The following is a 27,041-nucleotide window of genomic DNA, read 5'->3' as shown; positions in this document are numbered from 1 at the left end:
CGCTTTAAGTGACATCTACTGGAGCCCAAACTTTGCCAGGAGGGAGGTAGACAGACAATCTAAGATGAACCACACAGAAGTTACATGACATATGAATGAGAGGACTTCTCTCTGCTTTCCACAGGATGTGAGTAATGGAACATATGACTCAAGTTGTTGCTGACAGTCATTTTATGATACAGAAGGGAAAATCTTAGGATAAAGTTAAAGCTATTAATATAATGGCAAAGGGACAATGAAAGGGACAAGATCCTTGGGAACACTGCTGAGTGCTGAATTCCTGGACCGTGAAAGCTGCCGTTCCTTGGAGCTTCTGGTTCTGACACAGGATTAATGTCTTCCTTATTTTAATCAACTTAAGCAGGAATTTGTTACTTGGAGCACTCACATTTCTCACGTGAGTCAAGCAGCAATGAGGGGCTCTCTTAATCCATCAGGATCCACATTTGGCAATTCAAGCCCATCAAGAAGATCAAACCTAAGAAAGCTTCCTGGAAAAGTCTTTTGACACAGAGAGGCAGCTGTGATGCCAATTTTTTGCCATCCTCCCTGACCTGAGAGGAGTGGTAACTATTCAGGAAAGGAGAGCTTTACCTGAAGATTAACATCTAGGGCAAGAGATCTCTCAAAGGATCCACGGTAGAATCCAATAGGCCAGGTAAATCATCTAAAAACACTAAATGAAATTTGGCATTTTCTTCATCTGTGAATGCAGACATTTAATCAATGTCTCTATCTTCTTCCTAAATAACACAGGCTCTTAAAAGGCTTATGTAACAAAGCACTATAAACTTGATGTTTGTTTAAACAACAGGAATTTATTATTCTCTCACAATTCTGAAGGCCAGAAGTGCTAAATCAAGGTTGCTGGCAGGGCCATCTTCCTACTGAAGATTCTCCCAGTGGAGAATCCTTCCTTGCCTGTTCTAGCTTCTGGCAGCTCCATGTGACCTTGGTTTGTGGCTGTATCACTCCAACCTTTGCTTTCACATGGCCTTCTCCTCTGTGTCTGTCCCTTCACTTGTCTCTTACAAACACACTTCTCATTGGATTTAGGACCCATCTACGCCGTCAAGGATGATCTCATCTAAGGATCTTTAATTTAATGACAACTGCAAAGACTTTTTTCCCAAATAATGTTTCCACATTCACAGGTTCCAGGGATTAGACATCAACATATCTTCTGGGGGACTACCTTTCACCTCCTTTCAGAAAGCAACTCCAACCACCACCTTTCATCTTATGTGTAATTGTCCACTATACAGTTCCACCTTGCTTTAATTATCCCCTCTCTAATATTCACTGCTTCATACAGTCAATGTTTGTTAAACTTTACCTACAGATGCGTGTCCGTTCTTACATTAGTCAAGGTTCTCCAGAGAAACAGACCAGTAAAATATTTGCGTATATAAAGAGATTTATTTTGTAAGGAACTGACTCATACAATTAAGGAGGCTAACGAGTCTCATAAAGGAAGCTAACAAGGACTATAAAGAAAGCTGAGCGCCGAAGAATTGATGCTTTTGAATTGTGGTGTTGGAGAAGGCTCCTGAGTGTCCCTTAGACTGTAAGAAGATCAAACCAGTCGATCCTTAAGGAAATCCATCCTGAATATTCATTGGAAGGACTAATGCTGAAGTTGAAGCTTCAATACTTCGGCCACCTGATGCGAAGAACTGACTCATTAGAAAAGACCCTGATGCTGGGAAAGACTGAAGGCAAGAGGAGAAGGGGATGACAAGAGGATGAGATGGTTGGATGGCTTCACCAACTCAATGGACATGAGTTTGAGTGAGCTCTGGGAGTTGGTGATGGACAGGGAAGCCTGGTGTACTGCAGTCCAGGGGACTGCAAAGAGTCAGACACGACTGAGCAACTGAACTGGACAAGTCCCAAGATCTGCAGGGTAAGTCAGTAAGTTGGAGAGTTGATGGCGGAGTTCCAGTCCAAAGGCTGGCAAAATGCACTGATGTTTCAATTTAACTCTGAGGGCAGGAAAAAGCCAATGACCAGTTTGAAGGCAGTCAGGCAAGAAGAAATTTACTTATTTGAAGGATAATCACCCCTTTTGTTTCATCCAAGCCTTCAACTGATTGGATGAGGCCCAACCACAACAGGGAGAGCAATCTGCTTTAATCCGCCTTATTCAATCTACCGATTTATGTTTTTCTCACCTAAAGACACCCTAACAGAAACACTCAGAATGATGTTTGACCAAACACCTGGGAACCGTGTGGCTCTGTGAAAGTGACACATAAAATTAACCACCACAGTACTATTCATATCTCACTTCTGTGCTTCCTCCTTTTATTCTACATATTTTAGAAGTTCTTTCAATGAAGATTTGTCAAGGGTAAACTTGCTTTTCATGGTAAACGTGTCTTTACGTATCTGAAAACTTCTTTTACTTTCTCTCATCCTTGAATGATAAATCAAGGTAAGAAGTCTAGATTTTATTCTTCTGTTAGCACACTAAAGATAATATTCCACTATCTTCTGCTTCTTATACTGAGAAGAGCTGAAAAGAACATTTTAACTACGTAGGTTCTCAAATGTTATCCATCTACTTTTTACTTTCAAATCTAGTATTTTTAAGAAGCAAAATAGATGTGTTTCTTATTTTTCTATTAACTGTCAATTTTTACTTTTGCTTTTATTCTGAAGAAACAAACTTTTACAATAAATTACAATCTTTTCATACAGAATTTTAAAGGAAAAGACAACAATAAAATATCTTCTGTACACCTAGAGTGCTGGATATATCAATCAGCACTGCAGAAACAGTCAGCAAGCTTGTCAATAGCCATCCATTATCATTACTTAGTTACTGTAGATCTCAAATGGATTTTGATTATTTTTCACATCCTTAGAAATTATATGTATCTGTTGGATGTTCTCCACGACATAATAAGAAGCATCTTAAAGTAATTTTAAATGATGGCTAACACAAATCAACCTAAAAAGTCATGTTCAGAAACAATTTTTATTACAACTGATGTAACAAATACTTCATGCAAGAGAGATGCTGTAAATCAAAATAACTAAAAATCACTGCAAGGTAAAATAATGGTATCACAGTACAACATAGAAAAATGCTAATTATTCTATCCATATCACTCCTCCCCATTCCACAAAAACATTAGACCATTGAGTACAACTCCTTCTGAGGCTTTCTTTTCTGCTAGCTCCTATCCACCACATTTTCCTCCCAGCTCTCTGACCATTCTTTCGTATTTTTTCACTGCTAGTCTCTCAGAGGGTGTGTTCACTAAGGCTCTGCCCCTAGGCCCTCTTTTCTCAGTGGGTCCATTCACATGGCTTCAACTATCACCTATATGTAGATAATGCTTAATTCTAAATCTCTCTTGAGCTTTAGTCTTTAAATTTTCAACTGCTTGCTAGATATTTCTCCATGAATATGGAGTATCTCAAACTCTTCCCACATCAAATGTGATCATCCTGCATAGAATTCCTTACTGATAGTATCATCAATTGGAGAAGGCCATGGCAACCCACTCCAGTACTCTTGCCTGGAAAATCCCATGGATGGAGGAGACTGGTAGGCTGTGGTCCAGGTGTCACTAAGAGTCGGACACGACTGAAAAACTTAACTTTCACTTTTCACTTTCATGCATTGGAGAAGGAAATGGCAAACCACTCCAGTGTTCTTGCCTAGAGAATCCCAGGGACGGGGGAGCCTGGTGGGCTGCCATCTATGGGGTTGCACAGAGTTAGACATGACTCAAGTGACTTAGCAGCAGCAGCAGCAGCAACAGTATCATCAATAAGACTGTTAAACATGTAAGGTGGAAATTTTCATTGCATTCCTGAAAACAGGTAAGTGGCTATAAAGAGACCTGCTCAAGTGTTCAATTTTCCTGGCTGCCACCAAGAACCAGCTAGACGACCTCACTGTAACTAAATCCTGACGTACAGAGAGATGTAAGAACACCACTGAAGGCCCAAAGGAGTATCTGAAGGCACGACTCCCCACTCCAGCTTTACTGAGGTATAATTAATAAAACTATTAATAAAAACTATATATATTTAGGGCTTCCCTGGTGGCTCAGATAGTAAAGAATCTGCCTGTAATACAGAAGACCTGGGTTAGATCCCTGGGTTGGGAAGATCCCCTGAAGGAGGGCATGGTGACCCACTCTAGTATTCTTGTCTGGAAAATCCCCATGAACAGAGGAACCTGGTGGGCTACAGTCTGTGGGGTCACAAAGAGTCGGACATGACTGAACAACAAAGCAAGTATATATTTAAGAGGTGATCTGATACACCTATACACTGTGAAATGATTACAGTCAGGTCAATTAACATATCCACTACCTCATATAGTTAGTTACTTTTATTTTTTGGTGTGTGGTGAGAACACTGATGACCTACTATTTTACCAAATTTCAAGTATACAATGCAGTATTATTAACTATAGTCACCATGCTATACATGAGATTTCCCCAAAACATACTCATTTTATAACTCAAAGTAAACAACATTGAAAGACATTATCACTTCTTGGGCAGAAAAGTAAAAGATGCAGGAGCACTCCTATTTTATTTATCATTTCTTGTTTCTGGTACTAATACTTTTTGTACTAGTGGCTCTGAAAAAATGACAGTGTTGAAAAAGACTGGGCTATCTGAAACACATTTTCAAATGTTATAATAATGCATTCAACAGCACATTAAAACAGTAATAAACTGTGATCAAGTGGGATTTATTCCAGAAATGCAAGGATGGTTCAACATCCATGAATTAATGTGATACACCACATTAACAAGAAGGATAAAAATCATGATCATCACCATAGATGCCGAGAAAGCATGTGATAAAATTCAGCATCATTTATGATAAAAAAAAACTCTCAACAAAGTAAAATGGGTAGAGAGGGAATGTACCTCAACATAATGACAAGCCCACAGTTAACACCATACTCAACAGTGAAAATCGAAAAGTTTTTCCTCTAAGATTAGGAAAAAGACAAGGATATCCATTTTGCTACATTTATGCAACACAGCACTGGAAGTTCTAGCCATAACAATCAGGCAAGAAAAATAAATAAAAGGCATCAAAATCTGAAAGGAAGTAAAACTGTCTCTATTTGTGGATGTATGTGTTAAGTTGTTCAGTTGTGGCCAACTCTTTGCAACCCCATGCACTGTAGCCCATCAAGCTCTTCTGTCCATGGAATTTTCCAGGCAAGAATACTGAATGGGTTGCCATTTCCTCCTCCAGGGGATCTTCCCAACCCAAGGACTGAACCTGGGTCTCCTGCATTGCAGGCAAACTGTTTACCATCAGAGCCACCAGGGAAGCCCAATAAGATACTATTTGTAGATAACATGGCATTGTATTTATAGAAAACCCCAAAGATTTCACCAAAAACTCTCTGAACTAATAAATTCAATAAAGTTGCAGGACATAAAATCAATATATGTAAATCAGTTGTGTTTGTGTTATATACAGATAACAAACTACCAGAAAAAGAAATTAAGAGTTCGATGCATGATACAGGGTGCTCGGGGCTGGTACACCGGGATGACCCGGAGGGATGGGATGGGGAGGGAGGTGAGAGGGGGGTTCTGGAAGGGGAAAACATGTACACCTATGGTGGATTCATGTTAATGTATGGCAAAACAAATACAATATTGTAAAGTTAAAAAACATATAAATAAACTAATTTATAAAAAAAAAAGAAATTAAGAAAACAGTCCCATTTATAGCTGCATCAAAAAGAATTAAATACCTAGGAATAAAATTAACCACGGAGGTGAAAGACCCAAACAATGAAAACTGTAAGACACCAATGAAAGAAACTGAAAAAGACACAAATAAATGAAAAGATATTCTATGCTCATAGTTTGGAAGATTTAATATTGTTAAAATGTCCATTTTACCCAAGGCAATCTACAGATTCAATGTGATCTCTATAAAAACTTCAATGACATTTCCCACAGAAACAGAACAAATAATCCTAAAATTTGTATGGGATCACAAAACATCCCAAATAGACAAAGCAATCTTGAAGAAGAAGAACAAAGCTAGACACAACATGCTTCCTAATTTCAAACTATATTATAAAGCTATAGTAATCAAAATAGTATGATACTGGCATAAAAAGACACACAGATCAATGGAACAGAATCGAGTCCCCAGAAATAATAACACATACATAGTCAATTCATTTACTGCAAAGCAAGCAAGAATATACAATAGGGAAAGGAAAGTTTTGGAAAAACTGGTCAGCTACATGCAAAAGATCGAAACTGGACCACTATCTTACAACATACACAAAAACAAGTCAAAATGGATTAAAGATCTGAATATAAGACCTGAAATCATAAAACTCCTAGAAGAATACACAGGAAGTAAGCTCCCTGACATTAGTCTCGGCAATGAGTTTTTGGATTTGACACCAAAAGCAAAGGCAACAAAAACAAAAAATACACAATTGGGAATACATCAAACTTAAAAGCATCTGCTCAGCAAATGATACCATCAACAAAATTAAAAGGCAACCTAAGGAAAGAGAGAAAATATCTGCAGTTCATACATCTGATGAGGGGTTAATATGCAAAATATATTAAGAACTCAAACAATTCAATTTTCTAGGGTCCTTGTTTCATGCAATTTCTATTTACATGCTGCTGCTAAGTCACTTCAGTCTATTTACATAGTTTCCAACTATTCCTTACATTTCACAGGAGTTAGCTAAGTGTATGATGAGATTGTTGTTATCTCTGGAATTAATGATGAGTTAAAAGAAATGATTCATTCTCATTAAAAAAAAAATGATGGGTAAGGAACAGTCTCACACTAACAGAAGTATTTGTCCAGAGGCTGACTGACCACTGATCAAAGGGCTTTAAGCAAAACTTCTGAGAAAGGACCTAGGAGAACATGAAAAAAAAAAAAATCATGAAATCAATCATGACGAAAAATGTAAGTAACGACAAAAAAATGACTTGTCATTACTTTGGTTCACAAACATCTCAGGTTACGAAAACTTCAAACTTCTGTTCTCCTTTGTTTCTCATGTGAATAGTTTCTCACCATGTTGTTTTTCTTCCTAATTGTCCTACACAGGGATTGATTTCATGATTTTTTTTTTTCTTCTCCTACCTCCTTCCTCAGCAGTTTTGCTTCAAGTCCTTTGGTCAGTGGTCAGTCAGCCTCTGGACAAATACTTCTGTTAGTGTGAGTGGGCTTCCCTGGTGGCTCAGACAATAAAGAACATGCCTGCAATGCAGGATATCTGGGTTCGATCCCTGGGTCGGGAAGATCCCCTGGAGGAGGGCATGGCAATCCACTCCAGTATTCTTGCCTGGAGAATCCCCATGGACAGAGGAGTTTGGCAGGCTACAGTCCATGGGGTTGCAAAGAGTCTGACAAGACTGAGTGACTAAGCACACAGCACAATGACAAAAATATTAAAGTTTATCCTAAATATACAAAATAATCAATGAGATTTAAGTGGGTCTCAAGATTGGCTGATAATAAAAAAGAAAACTATTATTCAGAGGGAAAAAAGGAAAAGCAATTATATCAAGATAGAGTACATCCTTGAAGAAAATCCAAGTGAAAAGAAGAACTCAGAACATGTCTGAGAAATAGAAATGAGACTTTGATGGGGGCAATACACCAAGGTCAACTGGCCAAATAGAGTAAATATAAAAGTTCGTTATAGATCACAAAAGTGGCAGACAAGATAGAGTACTGACAGGGGCTCGAATCATCTGCAGAAATCTCCTTCAGCTAAAAGCAGGATATCCAACAGTTCCTGATCTGCTTTACTGTTCATTTCATCTCCCACAGAATAAATGCCAGGGATAACCAGAGGAAGATGCTTCTCCTGTAGCTCAGCCGGTAAAGAATCTGCCTGCAGTGCAGGAGACCCAGGTTCGATCCCTGGGTCGGGAGGATCCCTTGGAGAAGGGAATGGCTACCCACTCCAGCATCCTTGCCTGGAGAATCTCATGGTCACAGGAGCCTGGTGGGCTGCAGTCCATGGGGTTGCAAAGAGTCGGGCATGACTGAGAGACTAACACTAACCAGAGGAAACTGCCACCCAGAACCTAACATACCCCCAGATTGTGATGCAACCAATAACTTGGAAGAAAGCAACCTATCAGTTTATAGTATGCAAAGCCCAGGACAAAGAAGCTGGGTAACTACAAATCATCTTGATGAGAAAGAAAATGAAGAAACCAGCAAGAATGCACAAGATAAATTCAACTTTCAGGAAGACTAGTACAAAGTAAAAGCAAATGCAGGATGACAGTATAGACTTATAAAAATTATCCCCAAAACTAAAAAGCCCAGAGAGAGTTGAAGATTCTTTCCAAAAGATTTAAGTTTTTTCAAAGAAAGAAGAAACAGGTCACTGCTCAGGGCCAACAAAACAATGGATGAAAACATTTCTCAAAATATTTTTGCTTTTGTTTCCCTATAAAGGGAAAATAACCTGAGAACTAAGATGATCAGAGTAAGGCTAAAGCACAATGGAAATGGGTTCAAAGTTCATACAAAAGCAAACATATTCTTAAGATAAGTCTCCCAGTTCATCTCAGTAAAACTCCTATTCATAGCTGTGTATTCATGCTGGTTTCTTCAAGTATCTCTCATCTCATGAAAATAATTTGCAATTACCCAGCTTTCTTTGACCCCAGTATTTGTAAACTTAAAAATGTTATAGTTGCTTTCTTCCAAATTTTCTAGTCACTTAGCTTTACATCAACAAATGTAAAGAATACTTTCCACTTCTCAGCATTCCATCTTCCTCAGCAGTGTCAGAGGCACCGAACTACTTAACTTCTGTGATAATACAAACTTCTTTGGTCACCTCGCTTACTGTCTTCTTGGCTATCCAGTTGTTTCAGCACTCTCTGATGAAAAGACTATTCTTTCCCTCAATGTTGGCACCTTTGTCAAAAAATTGTTGGCACCTTTGTCAAAATCCATTGATCATAAATTAAGGGTTTATTTCTGGTTCTCAGTTCTATGCCATAGATCTGTATGTCTATGCCAATCCAGTGATTTGTAGTATGTTTTGAAATTAGGACTTTCCTGGTGGCTCAGACAGTAAAAGCATCTGCCTACAATGCAGGAGACCTGGGTTTGATCCCTGGGTCGGGAAGAAACCCTGGAGAAGGAAATGGCAACTCACTCCAGTACTCTTGCCTGGAAAATCCCATGGACGGAGGAGCCTGGTAGGCTATCGTCCATGGGATCGCAGAGAGTCGGACACAACTGAGTGACTTCACTTTCTTTCTTTGAAATCAGGAAATGTAGCGCTTTTTTTCTTTTTCAACATTGTTTTGACAATTCTAGGTCCACATAAATTTTGCTTGTCAATTTCTGCAAAAAAGACAGCTGATATTTTCCTAGGATTATATTGATTCTGTAGGTGAGTTTGGGGGAGTACTGCCACTATACCAGTATTAAGTTTTTAGATCCATGAACATGGGATGGCTTTCCATTTATTTAGGTCTTCTGGAACTTCCTGTGACAATATTTTTTAGCTTTCAGAGCCAATAACATTTTAAATTATATTAAAAATACATTTTCTAATTGTTTGCTCTGGCACACAGGAGTACAATTGACTGTGTGTGTCTACGTAAGTAGTGACCTTTCTAAATTTACTTCAACCAAAAGAAAAATCACTGTTATAATAAATAAGAAATTAAGAATTAATGACATTTAGTTACAGATTAACACTGGCTTCTTTCCTTAATCCGTGTCAGATGGTTGTGTACCTCATATGGTATTCTGAGGTATCCTGAATGAAGAATGATCCCGCAAATGTAAAGTAGATGCACTAACTCCCTCACACACGTGTTTTTTCAGTTTATTACAAAATAGCATATACAGTTACATCAATTTACACATAATACCATCTACTTTTAACTAAACTGTCTCTCATTAAATGGACAAATGCCTTAAAAAAGTCCCTACAAAATAAAGCAAAAATAAATTGGCAGAGCTGACATTTCTACTCCTATACAAGCTCTTTTTCACTAACCATAAAAGGTTTTTAAAAAAAACCCAACTAATCAGATTTGGAAAAGAACACCATCAAATAGGAAATGATCACAATAGACTATTAGAAGTACAGACTTGTTATAGCTATTATTAACTATTAACCTAAGTGTTACACTTTAAGGTACTATGTCAAAGAAAACCAATAGTGTGGTTTAACATTTATAAGTATAATACATATATTGGGGATCAATGCACACACAATCAAAAAAGTGTGCCTCCGGTACTACAGCGAGAGTGCCAGTAGACACAGGAAAGCCAATTAGGAAGCCACAGTCCAGGTAAGAGATCAGAAGGTTGCAGTGGATGTGAGAGAAATGGAGACACATTTTAGAGATGTTAAAGAATGTGGATCAACAGGACTTGGTAATTAATTAGATATGAGGGTAAAAGTCTGTGCTGACTGAAACAGCAAACATTGGAGGAGGAACAGATTTTTGGAGGAAAGGTGGTGAATTGTTATGGACATATCAGGCTTGTAAGAAAACTGAGAGGGAGAGAATAATTCCACTCCTAAGCATATACTCAGTAAAATGTTATATACGTGTAACAAAAGACATGTACACAATCTTTCTGACAGCATTGGTTGTAACTGCTAAAAAGCAGGCATCCCACATGTCCTTCAACAGCAAAATAGGTAAAATGCCGTATATTCATGCACTGGATCACTGCACTGACAAATTACTGCTATATGCAACAACATGAATTTATCTCACCAGCATGATGTGAGCAAAAGAAACTAATCATAAGATGAAAAATAATACATACCATGACTCTATGTATATAAGTTAAAAAACAGGCATAATCTCTAGTGTTCAAAGTCAGAATAGTATTTACTTTAGGGGAGGGAGGGAGGAGAAATAGTGATTGAAAGGGGATTTCCAGGAAGCTCTCTGTGTGTTATAACAAATGAATACTGTATGACTCTACTTATATGAGGTTTCTAGAGCAGTCAAATTCATAGAGACAGAAAGTAGAAGGATGGGTTCCAGGGGCCAGGGAGAGAAGGAAATTCATAGCTGTTTAACAGGTATGCAGTTTCAGTTTTTCAAGATGAAAACAGTTCTGTAGACTGGTTGCACAGTAACGCGCTTCTATGCAACACTACTGAAATGTCCCACATCTAAAATGGTTAAGATGGTAGACTTTATGTTATATGTATTTTACCATACTCACAAGAGACTTCCCTGGTTGTACAGTGGATAAGAATCCTCCTGCCAAAGCAGGGGACATGGGTTTGATCCCTGGGCTGGAAAGATTCCACATGCCGCAGAGCAAGTAAACTCGTGCACCACAACTACTGAGCCTGAGCCACAACTAATGAGTCTGTGAGTCACAACTATCACAGCCCATGTGCCTAGGGCCTGTGCTCTGCAGCAAGAGAAACCACTGCAAAAAGAACCCCATGCCTCCACTTACTGCAACTACAGAAAGCGCGAGTGTAGCAACAAAGGCTCAGTGAAACCAAAAACATTAAACCAACCAACCCTTCAACAGTTTTCTATTCCTCTTGGGATAAAGTCAAAAATTGGAACACAGCCTAAAAAGTACTGACCCACATTTTCATCTCTGCTGTTTACCATTCTCCCCCTTACTCTCTAAATGCCTCAAGCATTCCACGGTGGCTTCTTTTTAAACATCACTTTCAGTTTTCATATACATTCCTAGCCTGAACCGGTCTTCCATTCTATGTCCCTCTTCGTTTAATATCTGCTCATGCTTTATCCTCAGCTTAAACATCATTTCTTCAGAGAAGTATTCCCTCACCAACCTAGACTGTGTTAATATTCTCATTTATGCTCTCTCAGCATCCTGATACTTTCCCCAAGAATTATTATTAAATAATTCTTGTGTTATTATTTGTTTAACGTCTGTTTTCACCACAACACGATACACAGAAGCTGACTCACCTTGCTGCATGCACCAAACAGAATGCAAGGAACTTCTTGTCCTGCCTGCTATATACTTCTTGTTGTTCAGTCGCTAAGTCGTGTCTGACTCTTTATGACCCCATGAACTGCAGCATGCCAGGCTTCTCTGTAAATCACTATCTCCTACTCATGTCCATTGAGTCAGTAATGCCATCCAAACAGCTCATCTTCTGTTGCTGCCCTACTCCTCTTGCCCACCTCTCATCAGATGGGTGAAGTATTGGCGCTTCCCCATCAGTCCTTCCAATGAATATTCAGGGTTGATTTCCTTTGCAGTTGACTGGTTTGATCTCCCTGCAGTGCAAGGGACTCTTAAGAGTCTTCTCCAACACCACAGTTGAGAGCATCAGTTCTTCAACACTCAGCCTTCTTTATGGTCCAACTCTCTCATCCATACATGACCACTGGAAAAACCACAGCTTTGACTATACGGATCTCTGTTGGCAAAGTGATGTCTCTGCTTTTTAATATGCTGTCTAGGTTTGTGACAGCAATTTTTCCAAGGAGCAAGTGTCTTTTAATTTTGTAATTGTAGTCACCACCTGCATTGATTTTGGAGCCCAAGAAAATGAAATCTGCAAGTTTCCACATTTACCCCATCTATTTGCCATGAAGTGACAGGACTGGATGCCATGATCTTAGTTTTTTGAACGTTGAGTTTTAAGCCAGCTTTTTCATTGTCCTTTTTCACTTTATTATTTTTTTTTTAATAAATTTATTTATTTTAGTTGGGGGCTAATTACTTTACAATATTGTAATAGTTTTTGCCATACATTGACATGAATCAGCCATGGGTTTACATGTGTTCCCCTTCCTGGACCCCCCACCCACCTCCCTCCCCATCCCATCCTTCTGGATCATCCCATTGCCCCGGCCCTGAGCCCTTGTCACATGCATCGAACATGGAATGGTGTTCTGTTTCACGTATGATAATATACATGTTTCAATGCTATTCTCCCAGAACGTCCCACCCTCACCTTCTCCCTCAGAGTCCATAAAATTGTTCCATGCATCTGTGTCTCTTATTCTGTCTCGCATATAGGGTTATCGTTACCATCTTTCAAATTCCATATATATGCATTAGTATACTGTATTGTTGTTTTTCTTTCTGGCTTACTTCACTCTGTATAATGGGCTCCAGTTTCATCCATCTCAGTAGAACCAATTCAAATGTATTTTTTTTAATGGCTGAGTAATATTCCATTGTGTATATGTACCACAGCTTCCTTATCCATTCGTCTGCTGATGGACATCTAGGTTGCTTCCATGTCCTGGCTATTGTAAACAGTGCTGCGATGAACATTGGGGTACACGCGTCTCTTTCAATTCTTTCATATGACCCAGCAGTGGGATTGCTGGGTCATATGGCAGTTCTATTCCCAGTTTTTTAAGGAATCTCCACCTTTTTCACTTTAATTAAGAGGCTCTTTAGTTCCTCTTCACTTTCTGCCATTAAAGTGGTATCATCTGCGTATTTGAGGTTGTTGATCTTTCTCCTGGCAATCTTGATTCTGGGATTTCGTATGATGTACTCTGCATATAAATTAAATAAGGCAGGGTGACAATATACAGCCTTGATGTACTCCTTTCCCAATTCTGAACCAGTTTGTTTCATGTCTGGTTCTAACTGTTGTTTCTTCTCCTGCATACAGATTTCTCTGGAGGCAGGTAAGGTGGTCTGGTAGTCCCATTTCCTTGAGAATTTTCCAGTTTGTTGTGACCCACACAGTCAAGGCTTTAAAGTCAATGAAGCAGAAGTAGATTTTTTTTTTTTTAATTGCCTTGTTTTTTCTATGATCCAGCATTCGTTGGCATTGATCTCTGGTTCCTCTGCCTTTTCTAAATCCAGCTGGAAGGTCTCAGCTCACATACTGCTGAAGTCTAGCTTGAAGGATTTTGAGCATAATCTTGCTGGCATGTGAAATGAGTGCATGAAGCTGACGTAGGATGTCGCCTAGGAGCCGAGGGCAACCCAGCTTCACCAGTGCAGTCGGCCACCCTGGAGCCGACGTATCACCTGGAGCCGCTGTCTGCCTGCACCCATCTGCCACCCAGGGGCCAGGGGTACCCCAGGCTTTCTGCTGCTGCTGGTCACCCTGAGGCTGATCTGCTGCCACCGCAGGCTCCGCACATGGAACTGGGGGCGCTGGTCACTACCCGACTCCCACCTCCGTCTCCGGGCTGATCTTTCTGAAGCTGCTTCCCAAGCCAGCAATGCCTCTTTAGGCAGCCACAACCATGTTATCCCGTGGTGGCCATCTGCTTCAGAAACACGTGCTCCTCCTCGCGTCGCGGCACGCCAGGGTCCCGACCGCAACCCGCAGTCCCGACCATCGGCCGAGCGGACGACTAGCGTGGATGACTAGCCCCGTGGAGACTCCGCTCCGGTAGCACCTCCGCCCCACGGCAGCCCCTCAGCAGTCAGCATCCTGTGCAAGCACCACCATGGCCGCTGCTGAGGTATTTTAAGCCTGCTATATACTAGGGTGTTTAATAATTATTTGCTGAATGAGTATTTGAAGCAGCTGTCCCACATGAATTTAGGATTTCTGATCCAGATGAATTACAGTCTGGTGACAACATTCAAAAAAGAAACTGCATCACTGAATGAACTTTGAGAAATCATAGAAGAAAGGTATCAGAAAACTAACCTGTGTAAATACCACTTCATTGTTTATAAACTGATAAAGAAGGGCTGTGGAAGTTATGAGTTCGTTAGGGTACTATTAATCTTTAACAAATGTGAGAAATAATTATTAAAGGAATAATTTGTAGACACTTAAATCATGGGATGCCTACACAGGTTCACTATGTGCAGAAGAATGAGTAATACTCTCCATCCCAAGATGTCTCCATCTTGATCCTTGGGACTTGTGAATATGTTAGGTTACAAGACAAGAGAGAACTAAGGTTGGTAATTAGCTGACTTTAAAATAAAGAGATTACCTTGGATTATGTGGGTGAAAGTGAAAATCGCTCAGTCATTAACAACTCTTTGCCACCCCATGGACTGTAGCCCACCAGGCTCCTCTGCCCAAGGACTTCTCCAGGCAAGAATACTAGAGTGGGTAGTCATTCCCTTCTCCAGGGGATCTTTCCGACCCAAGGATTGAACCTGGGTCTCCTGCATTACAGGCAGATTCTTTACCATTTGAGCCACCAGGGAAGCCCTGAAAACAGTGGTAGCAGACAGGATATATACACATATATATATATGTACACACACACACACACACACACACACCAAAAACTCCATTTATCAACCTGGAGATGTTCTTGGGAAATTTAAGTTGAAAATACCAAGTAGGCAGTTGAATATATGAATCCAGAGCTCAGAGTAGACTAGGCTAAAAGTAAAGACATAGGAAGAAGTGACAGGAGACAAGTGGAAAGAGGAAACACTGTAAACCAAAATGGCAAAAAAGGAAGAAACAATTATTGGAGGACACATCTTGCTAATGGACCCGCAAAATAAATCAAGATAGAGCACAGATGCTCAGAGACATGATTCACAACTATGGTGGCTCAATGTTAAGATGCTGAGTGTTGTTCCAGGCGAAGGAGCTTTGGGGAGGCCGCTCTCACTGCTCCCAGTGCGGCTGCCTGTACAATGGCTTGTCTTGCTATAAAACAAATGCTGAATGCTATTTTTGCTTCTGGCCTTTTTTCTGCTAAAAGCAAAAATCCTCTTGAGGTTTCTTTTGGTTATCAAAAATAGGTACTAATGTAGGTCTTCCATAAAAGCAAAATGGCATAAAGTGAACTTTCAAAAAGTGGAGATTACCCACAGTTAAGTCTTCTTGCTTTAAATACAGATTGATTTTAAACAGGGAAAACCAAAATAAAATAAAATAATTAATATCATCATCATAAAAATATTATAGAAAAGGCCTGTCCCTTTCTAGGATTCACTAACTGCTCAAAACGACACCACAACGATGCCACGCATATACCCTGAGAAAACCATAACTGAAAAAGACATGTGTACCCCAGTGTTCACTGCAGCAGTATTTATGACAGCTAGGACATGGAAGCAACCTAGATGTCCACTGACAGGTGAATGGATAAAGAAGTTTTGGTACATATATACAATGGAATATTACTCAGCCATAGAAAGGAACATATATGAGTCAGTCCTAATGAGGTGGATGAATCTAGAGCTTATTATACAGAGTAAAGTAAGTCAAAAAGAGAAAAACAAGTGTCGTATATTAACGCATATATATGGAATCTAGAAAGATGGCACTGATGAACCTATGGGCAGGGCAGCAATGGAGACTCAGACATAGAGAACAGACTTCTGGACACAGGCGGCAAAGGAGAGGGCAGGACAAATGGAAAGAGTACCATGGAAGAATATATATTGCCATATGTAAAACAGATAGCCAGTGGGAATTTCCTGTATGACTCAGGGAGCTCAAACCCAGTGAGGAGTGAGATGGGGTGGGAGGTGGAAGGTGGTTCAGGAGGGAGGGGACATATGTATACCTATGGCTGATTCATGTTGATGTATGCCAGAAACCAACACAATACTGTAAAGCAGTTATCCTTCAATTAAAAATAAATAAGTAAAAAAACAAAAAACAATGCCACATTTTAGCTTGATTCCTGTTAAGACAAGAATACTTGGTCTTAACTCTTTTCTTATTGGGGAAAAACATGCACTTTTCAGCATATTTCTAGTCATCTCTCAGTTTTCTACTCATTCTAATCACAGTTTAGAATTAATTCAATTTTTCTTTAAGCTAGGGAATAAAGTTTATAAAAAAAAAATCAACTTTAGACACTTACTTGTTTCCTTTAGAGAGTATGACTTTCACTCTGTGAAGGTTTTATATTAAAAATAACGTCAAAAAAATGAGAGAAAAGAAAATGAGAACTGTTACCCATGATCCAACAGATACAACACACCCATTTTTATTTTTGCATATTACTTTGAGTCCCTGTCCACTGTAAAGATATTACTTTTGTAGGATATACCTAACTTTCACATGATCCCCTTTAATGGTTGTGTAACATTCCACAAAGTAGATCATTCATAGTTTACTAAACTCACTTGAGAAGTGGTACAAGACATGGTGGAAGTATGAGCTCTGCAGTCAGACAGACCTACATCAAATCCAAGCTCTTCTGAATCACCACAAGATTTAGCTGGTGGATTACCTCACTCACTTTAATTTGTCCAACACTAATTACTAGTGCAACCCTCCTAAGTTCCAGGCTCAACACTGAGCACTGAGTATACAAAAGTGGACACCAGGATCTCTGCCTTCAGAAGCAAATTAGATAGATACACAATTTCCAACCACATTAAGTGCTATAAAGAAAAAAGCAAACAAAAAAACAAAAACACTAAGAGACTGGAGTGCCTTGAATCCCATCCATAGAATGAGGATCTTGTACCACCTAGAGCTGTTACAAGAATTCAACGATACTCCATGTACAATACTTAGCACCATTCTTGGCAGAGAGTATGTACCCAGTATATGTTAACTATATCACTGTTTGGGATAGAGACCACCAAAGCAGGAAATATCATCCTCTCAGTATACACTTTCTTCTTTTCTCTATCAATATAAATCCTACACTTTTTCAGGTCTGAGTTTACTCAAACTGAAGTTTGATGTGGGTCTACTTTTTAAAAATTTATTTTATTGAAGGATAACTGCTTTACAAAATTTTGCTGTTTTCTGTCAAACTTCAACATGAATCAGCCATAGGTATACATATATCCCCTTCCTTTTGAAACTCTCTCCCCATCCCACCCCCTAGGTTGATACAGAGCCCCTGTTTGAGTTTCCTGAGCCATATACCAAATTCCTGTTGGCTACCTATTGTACATATAGTAAAGTGAGTTTCCATGTTACTCTTTCCATACATCTTACCCTTTCCTCCCCTCTCCCTCTGTCCATAAGTCTATTCTCTATGTCTGTTTCTCCATTGTTGCAGGGTAAATATCTTTAGTACCACTTTCTAGATTCCGTATATATGCGTTAGAATACAGTATTTATCTTTCTCTTTCTGACTCACTTCACTCTGTATAATAGATTCTAGGTTCATCCACCTCATCAGAACTGACTCAAATGTGTTCCTTTTTATGGCTGAGTAATAGTCCATTGTGTATATGTACCACAACTTCTTTATCCATTCATCTGTCAATGGACATCTAGGTTGCTTCCATGTTCTAGCTATTGTAAACAGAGTTGCAATGAACAATGTGCTACATGTGTCTTTTTCAATTTTGGTTTCCTCAGGGTATATGCCTAGGAGTGGGATTGCTGGGTCATAAAGTGATTTTATTCCTAGTTTTTTAAGGCATCTCCACACCATCTTCCACAGTGGCTCTATCAATTTACATTCCCACCAACAGTGCAAGAGCATTCCCTTTTCTCCACACCCTCTCCAGCATTTATTGTTTGTAGACTTTTTGATAAGGGCCATTCTGACTGGTGTGAGGTGATACCTCATTGTAGTTTTGATTTGCATTTCTCTAATAATGAGCGATGCTGAGCATCTTTTCATTTGTTTGTTAGCCATCTTCTTTGGAGAAATGTCTGTTTAGGTCTTTTTCCCACTTTTTGATTGGGTTGTTTGGTTTTTTTGGTATTGAGTTGTGTGAGCTGCTTGTATATTTTCGAAATTAACCCTCTGTCAGTTGTTTCATTTGCTATTATTTTCTCCCATTCTGAAGGCTGTCTTTTCTCCTTGCTCATAGTTTGATGTGGGTCTGTTGTTAGATCCATTTCTGTCCTCGTCATGTTCAAGTTTCCTTTTACCTCCCTGAACAAACTGAGTATATTTATAATAGCTCTTTCAACACCATTATTTGCAATTCCATCATTTGTCCCACTTCTGGGACTGTTTCTGCTGACTGTTTTCTGTCTGGTTATGGGTCATATTTTCTCTACTTGGCTTGTCTGCTCATTTTTTATTGGATGCTGGTATTGGATTTCATGTTTTGGGGAGCTGGACTTTGTTGTAATCCCTTCAGGTATTGTTAGGGTTTGTTCAGGATTAGGTACTTCGAATAAATCTCATCCTTTTAAGGTTTGCCTCTAAGATTTGGTAGGTGGGTCCAGAATAGGCTTTTCTCCAGGGCTAATTTGGCCTTACTCCATGCCTCATCCATTAGGTCTTTCTACTTTGATTGGTGAGAATATGAACTATTCCCAGCCTTGTGTGAACTCCAAGAATTCTTCCCCCTGCTAATTTCTGACAGGTCTCCATAAAATGAGCAGAACAGTACTCAAAGGCTTGAGTGAACCCCTTGCTGCTCCCTCCTCTCCTGTACTTGACCTCCTCACACATTCAAGCCTACTCAAGCTGCCTTCACCTCTCTGAGCTGTGAACTCTGTCTCATCAATTCAGGGAGACCACTAGATTCTTTATGGGTTCCCCTTCCCTGAGCTTCAGTTTAGAAACTCTCCAGGTGGTAAGCTGAGGCAGTCCCAGAACTCTGTTGTTGATTTCCTTTCTCTCAGGGATCACTGTCCTGTGCGGTTTTCTGACCTATTTCTAAAACTGCTGTTTCATAACTGTTAGGTTTTCCAGTCACTTGAGGTGGCAAGGTAAACCTAGAGTCTGTTATTCCATTATGGCTAGAGGAAGAACTAATCAAGTTTAATTTCAACTTCCACATTTTCTATGAAACCTCTCTAGACTACAAGTCCAAATAATTTTTCATTTCTCTGATCTTTGTACCATTTACTGATCTAGCATAATAACAGAGGCCCTACAGTATACTCTATCAACACCCCACCATCCCCATCCCATCATACAGATTCCAGCAACACCTGCCAACAGTTTCACTACTAGACCAAGCACCACAGGGTTAAATGCAACCACATATTACAGTGGCTTGCTAGTGCCAGGCACAGTTTGAGGTATTTGGTTGAAACAAAGATGCTGTCCCTAATTTCCAAGAGCTCACAGTTTGGGACAACTTAGGAATCAACTTTTCACCCATAAATCCATAATATAGTTTTAATGGGAAAAACTAAGGTATAAATGAACCTTTAGAACATGGATTGTGGGTTGTCAAAAGTTTTCTTAAAGGGCTAGAGAACAAGCACTTTAGGAGTGGAAGTCACACAGGCTCCTGTAATAACCGCTCAATTCTGTCGGTATACCACAGAGCCACAGACATGTGAATGAATGGACATGGCTGTGTTCTAAGAAACTCTGTTTACAATAACATGCAGCTGGTCCCCTTGCTGGTGTCTGCAGACAGCCTGCACCATCTTCTACAATGCCATGTCCTATGTGTGCCATCCAGACAAGTTCTCTTAGGCAGGAATTGCATACCATATCTTTCACACACACACCACAGAACTTGCACAAAGCAAGCTCAGAGGAGTTTATTAAGGACTTTTTAATTTATTTCATTTGGCATTTGAAGGGATCCCTTTATTTTGTTCAAAACTGCTTCTAACAGTAAAGAAAGCTACACTTACTATGACTTATGGAAAAGAAATGAATGTTTAGGGCATAAAATACTCTAAGGTATTTTATGACAAAACAACAAATGATGATCCTGGAAAACTTAATTTCATTTTGTAAATAAGCCAAGGTTGCTATACTTAAAAGAACCAGCTCTGAGGACTATCCATGCACCCCAGAGGTGTGGACATGGTCCAAACTTCTGGACATGGTCCAGACTTCTTCGAGAATTATCTAAAGAGAGAATTCACAAGCACATTAAAAGATTGCCTCAAAAATAATTTTCAATTGTCAAAATTAAAATCTATCCAGAAAAGACAAACATTTGATAAACTATATGCATTTTCCAAATGGTTCAATCGAAAGGATAAACTCACAAAACAAATTCTGAAAGTGTTTAAATTTTTCATTGGTGCAAAATATGTGTGTATACATAGGCATATATACACACCCATGTGATTGGCATGAAAAGAACAGTATCCTTAATGGGTATACTTGGCACTTTGTTTAACAATGTTTGTCTTACTACTTTACAGTCACACCTTGTTCAAGATGGAGGGATCTTACAAGCCATCTAATCTAATGCTCCTTCAAATGAAGGATTTCCCTTTTATAATATTCAAAACAATCCTTTGCAGTTTGTTCATCTCTTAAAACTCATATTCAGAAATGAACATGCACTAAAAGTGTGTCTGGCCTATAATGAAGTGGGACCTGTGTTACTCAGGATATGATGCTCAAATGCATACAAGATTAGAATGGGCTGGTCAGTGAGTGCTCAGAGGCTTTGTCCTATGACATGCAGCTTGAAGCCTTATTTCCCCTCAACTCCTTTCACTGCAGCTGATTTTTTTTTTTTTTTTACCCAAATTCAAGACTACATAATAGTTTCTACTAACTTTTCTCTTAGTTTCAGCCCACCATTCCATACATTGAGATCCTGAGGATTCTGCTGTCCATTATTTCATTTAAATACGTCATGTCTTTATCAAAATCACTGGCACAACAAAGACCTTCACAATGTGAATAGCAAGATGAAAACTCTAGGGCAGAAAGTACAGACAACACTTTGCTATAAAGAGAAACAGAAAGATGGAACGGAGGAAGGATGTATATATTTGGTGGGGAGGTTTAAAAATATATATTCAAACTTTATATGCTAATGAATCACCCAAAAGCAAAGGAAAAATACAAAATGTAAAAATATTTTCTAAATTGTTAAAATTTAATACAAATACAATTTATCATATATTGCTTGGTTATCTAGTTTAGGTCAAAATTTGGTTTTTAGAGCCTCCAGCTCCTTCTGAATTCTCGTTCCTTTCAGAGTCTCTGATTTCAGGATAACACCTACTTTTTTTCTGAATATTTTGAAATCTGGTAGCCCCTGCCTTTGGCATTATCAAATCTAACATTTCATGGCCCTTTTCATCCAAGATCTTGTTTCCACATCGATTGCCTTCATTCTAAAATCAAAATTTTAAAAACCAAGTTTAGGTTTAATGGATTCATCCAACAAAATCACATAAAACATAAGAATCTAAGATTTAAAAAAAAATGTTATGGCATCCCTTTAGTCAACTAGATGGCCAAGATAAAAGTTTATTACTTGGTAAAATTGTTCTCCAAGGCTGAAACATCCAATCCTGAAAATTTCTATGCAAAATGGCTATTACCAAATTCTTCCCACCAGCATATTTGCATACAAAATGGCATCATCAACAATAGGGCCTCATCTCCCAACCCCCACCTCCAGGCTCAAACAAAAAGTTAGTGTGCACACACACAAAGCACATCTACAACGTCTGTTGCACAGTAAATGCTAGCTAGATTTTACATTTGTTTCTAGATCTAAGCTCACTCTTTGAGTAAGTTATTAATAAGAAAGCAACCATGAACAACAACCAGTATCTGCAAATAAATATAAGGCATGTTCCTGCAAAAGTTCATTTCAAAAAATATATTCTTTACAGTTAAAATATGAAATTTTCTATCACCAAATAAATCTCCATTTAAAATGTACTCTAATGATAAAGAATGCATTTCCAAAGTACAACACTTGTTTATGAAATATTTTATAGTTTAACACTTTTCAAAATTTACTTCTAAAATACCAAACCATTTAGGAAGAAATTGCCAATTTGCTCTTTAAAGATATAGGACAAATAAATCTTGTCCAGTAATTCATACATGCCTAATTTACAGAAATAATGCAAAAAATAACTAGAAAAGTTTGTACTTTCACAACCAAGTCAAAGAATTAAAATGAGTTATCATGTTAAGCTCTAGGAAACGAATTTTGTCTTTATGTTCACCAAACACTTGTCCTCAAAATTAATTTTTATTAACTTCCCATCTATTGACCATGGCTGGTTCTTTTTTTGCCAGTAATTCTGTCTCGTAACTATTTTTTTGTAATTTGAACGAGTGTTTTGTAATTTGTTTAGTGTCAACACTCAGTAAATCTTCAATAAACACGTTAAGAATTCTCTTCAACTTAAAATTACAAGCACCCAAGTCAGAATATATTATTATTTCCTAAAAGGACTAAAATCTGAGACTAAATCAAGACCATCATAATGTGAAATAACCAAATATTATTCAAATTATAAGCTATTTTCTTTTTTTAAATTGAGGTATAACAGACATATGGGCTTCCCTGATGGTTCAGATGGTAAAGAATCTGCCTGCAACGCGGGGGACCGGTGTTCCATCCCTGGCTCAGGAAGATCCCCTGGAGGAGGAAATGGCAACCTATTCTAGAATTTTTGCTGGGAAATCTCATTGACAGAGGAGCCTTGTGGGCTACAGTCCATGTGGTTGCAAATATCCAGACACGACTGAGTGACTACAGTACACTGACATAATAGACATAAGCCATTTTCTTAAACGTGAAAAATTTTAACAGATTTCTACCACCATTCTTGTTTTTTAAAATACACTCCTAGGACTTCCCTGGTGGTCCAGTGGTTGGAACTTTGCATTTTCACTGTGGGGTGTGGGCTTGATCCCTGTTTGGGGGAACTAAAGATTCTGCACGTTAAAGATAGTGCAGCCAAGAAACAAAAACAAAAAAACAAAATACATTTCTAAATTCCTGGTGTGAAAGAACAAAAATTTCTTAGATTTCATGTTAGTCCATTGATTTAGAAACAGTTTACAGGTAAACTTACATAAAAATGCCACTAGACCGTGAGCTTCAGGAAGAAGAGAAAGAATTTGTTTTGCTTATTTCTGAGGCCCCTCCCTCCTCCCCAGTACCTTGGATGGTGGCTGGGACCAGCAGGTTTTCAGTTAGTATTTGCTGGATTGAAAGAACCTATGTGTGCAGATCCCTTAGTAGAAAGCCAGACCCAAACTAACTGCAGGATTCCACCACCAATGCCATGAAAAAACCTTGAGCAATCTCATGATGTGCGGATACAAAATGAGCCCCTAGAGAAGAGAGGAAACGAAGAGAAGATAGACACCCAGGGGAACTGACTGCAGACTCAAGTTTCCAAGACTGCTCCAATGTGTTCACATTGATGCCATGTCTAAAACTCCACCAATTTAAAGATTCATTTAGGTTAACAAATCTCCTCTTGTAAGAATGCAGGCACCATTTAAGCCTCTCAATAACCTTGTGCTGTGCTGTGCTGTACTTAGTTGCTCAGTCGAGTCCAACCCTTTGCAAACTGCCAGGCTCCTCTGTCCATAAGGATTCTCCAGGCAAGAATACTGGAATGGGTTGCTATGCCCTCCTCCAGGGGATCTTCCCAACCTAGGAATTGAACCCAGGTCTCCCATATCGCAGGCAGATTCTTTACCATCTGAGCCACCAGGAAAGCCCCTCAATAAACTTAAGGTGTAACTATTTCACCATTCCCTTTTGCAAAGGCCAAATTACTTTCCTAAACTCACACAGTACTTTGCCAGTGTCATAAGGCTTATGTACAGCACAACTGATACCTCCCCACTGACAGAGGAACAAGACCAGCCTTTACCACCCATCAGCGCCCAATACCCTTCTATCCAAACACCTAAAACAAGTTTTCTAAAGATGGGGCTTTTGCTTGGAATGACAAGCAAGCAACAAGTAGTTTCAGAACACAGATCACTTATGAGGCAAGTATCTAAAGCGAGGATCATGGATTCGAGGTGCCTAGAGGAACCCAAAGACAAACCACAGATTTCAAAATACTGCACAGGGCCAGTTCTTGTTCCAGAACAGTTTGCCGCTCCCTCTTCCTCCCCTTCCACGTGACCCTCACAGATCTCAACCCCAGAAAACAGACTACCATTGTCAGTGCCACAGTTTGGCAACATTTTGTGTCCCAAGCACAGTGACTGGCACAGAACAAGCAAGCAAATATTTACTGAATGAACCAAAGGCCAAAGTTGTTACTGTGGGCAAGGCGGGACCCTAACTGCCTTTTTTTAACAAAGTGGAGATGAGAAGTGCATACTAAGCAACTGATTATTGATGTAAAAATGAACGTTTGAAAGGAAGGTGTAAACTGAGGAAAGGCTGGTGAAAGCCCTTCCTGATTCTTCTTCCCTAGCTAGATTGCCTCAAAGAAAAAAACAGCTTAGCACGTTCGCATTCAAACACATATCTCAGAAGTGGCGTGATGTTCTAATTGTTTAGAGTATAAAAACAAACACCTTATGTAGGTTACCTAGTTTAGGTCATCTTAACATGAAAAGCAGCTTTAAAAAAGTCCCCTCTCAGCATTCTCAGGGTGAGAGTGGGGAGGGATGGAGAAGATAGTAGACATTTTTCCAAGAAGTCTGATGTGGGCCAAAAACAAACAAAATCATACTCCACAGTGTGAGAAAAGTTTCTTTTAAAACATTGCCAGAAATTTGTACAAACATATGCTTTATACTAAATTATTAAAGAGCAAATGATAGAAAGACGTAAGATTAAGCCAAATAGCTTCAAAGACAACTCTCAAAAATTTTACCTATTTCCCCTTTGGCAGACTCACGACCTGAAGACTTGGCTACAGGTTCCAATTGGTGTCGGATTCGTCGTAATGTGAGATGTTCAGGCGTCAAATTACAGTAAAGCTGGTGGGGCACAATAAGAGCTAAAAGCAACACAGAAGATGCCCATTTTCCTCCTCCACCCTCCTTCCACTTGTCACTTAAGAAAAACGGCACGTTTTTACGGTAGAAAAGGGCCTCATCCTTCCAGATTCAATACAGCGCAGTCTGTGATTTCGGAAGAAACCTGTGCGGATTCCGAAAATACAGGTTGAGACTTCATCCATCATGAACTAGTTTTGCGCTCTTCCACCACCTCCTTTGTCTGAGCTGTCCCTGCAAACTCGCAGTTCAATGCCTTCCTGTAAACAAGCTAACTAAACCAAGAAAAAAAAAAAAAAAAACCCTTTCTAAAAGAAGAGAAGAACCCAATAACGCGTCTGGAGCCTCATTCCCAGCAGCGAACCGGCGGGGGAGGACACGACGGGAACCTCGACCCTGGGGCCGCCCGCCGAGCCGCGCATCAATCCGGGCCGGGGTGGGAACGCCGCGTCCGCCGCCTCCGCGCCCAGGTTTTGGCTCCTGGGGGATGGGGAGCAACCCTGCCGCCCTCCGCCTTCCACGGCTCCTCTTTTCCCTGCCAGGCACTCACCTCCATGGATAGGCAGCGGCGCCAGAACCTGGCCGCGGACCTCGGCCTTGGGCGAGTCGAGTCCATAGCGCCCGCGGTCGATGCGGAATGTGAGCGGGGCGCCACGGCCGGGCTCCTGCACCGTCACGTTGATGAGCGCAGTGTAGTACTCCTGGCTCGCGTTGTCCGCCCGCGCCGGCCACAGGCTGCAGGTCAGCAGAGCGAACGCGGCGAGCCGGGCCGGGCCCGCCCGCGCCGCGCCGCTCATCGTCCCTCCGGCCGCCGCCGCTCGCGGACCGGGCTCCCGGGCCGGCGCCGAGAGGAGGGGCGGGTGCGGCCGGCCCTGCAGCGGGAGCGCACGCGCGCGGCCTGTGCGGGGCCGGGCACGAGCGCAGCCCTCCTCCGCGCCGCGGCCCCGCGGCTCGCCACCCTCAGAGCCGCGGCCCGCCCGCAGGGACGCGCCCATGGGCGCTTCGGCGAGGACGGCGGGTCAGGGCTCGCGCGGGCGTCTCCTCTGGGTCCCTCCAGGGCCGTGTCGGCGGGCCCACTCCATCCCCTGGCCCGGTCCCGCCGAGTGGGGGTGCCTCGTGGGAACGCACCCGGCGTGGAAGATGCGCCCGAAGGAAGGGGAGTGGAGCACAAACTCCTCAGCGCCAGGCAGCCGCCTCACGCGCGCGCTCCCCGCCGCCCCGCCCCCTGCCGATAGAGTGGCGCGGCGCAGGCCTGGGACGCAGCCCCTCCTCCTTGCGCATGCGTGCGAGCCCCTGTCGCTCCTGCCCGCCGGCACGCGGGCCCTGCCAGCCCCAGCTCTCGCTTGCCCCGTACCCGGCCATGTTTGTACGTCAGGCCGGATGCGCGTGTGGCTTGGAGCGTAGGGGCTTTCCAAGGGCCTGTGGAAGAGTTTGAGATGAGGATACAAAAGAAAATTAGCTAAAACTTTAAAATTATTTTTAAAATTAAATTGTGGGATTTCACATTTTAGCTGGTCACCTCCAAGTCATGTAATCGGCATCTCGGGAGGTGGT

At 40.6% G+C, this 27,041-nt stretch overlaps 1 protein-coding gene across 3 annotated transcripts in view; it reads right to left on the bottom strand.

The window, feature by feature from the left end:
* RNF130 (ring finger protein 130) overlaps positions 1-26,699 on the bottom strand; it is a 189,167-nt gene extending 162,468 nt beyond the window's left edge. For all 3 annotated transcript variants that reach the window (XM_081497597.1, XM_081497598.1, XM_081497599.1), the window contains exon 1: positions 26,038-26,699. In XM_081497597.1, the coding sequence (XP_081353723.1) occupies positions 26,038-26,482 (445 nt within the window). In that variant the 5' untranslated portion in view covers positions 26,483-26,699. The remainder of the gene's footprint in view (positions 1-26,037) is intronic.
* Between the last annotated feature and the right edge of the window lie 342 nt (positions 26,700-27,041).

Source organism: Giraffa tippelskirchi, chromosome 6 (genome assembly GCF_054371585.1).
Source record: "Giraffa tippelskirchi isolate mGirTip1 chromosome 6, T2T-mGirTip1v1.2.pri, whole genome shotgun sequence".
Classification (NCBI taxonomy): Eukaryota; Metazoa; Chordata; class Mammalia; order Artiodactyla; family Giraffidae; genus Giraffa; species Giraffa tippelskirchi.
The sequence above is the reverse complement of the archived record's forward strand: the minus strand, read 5'-3'. Positions and strand labels throughout refer to the sequence as shown.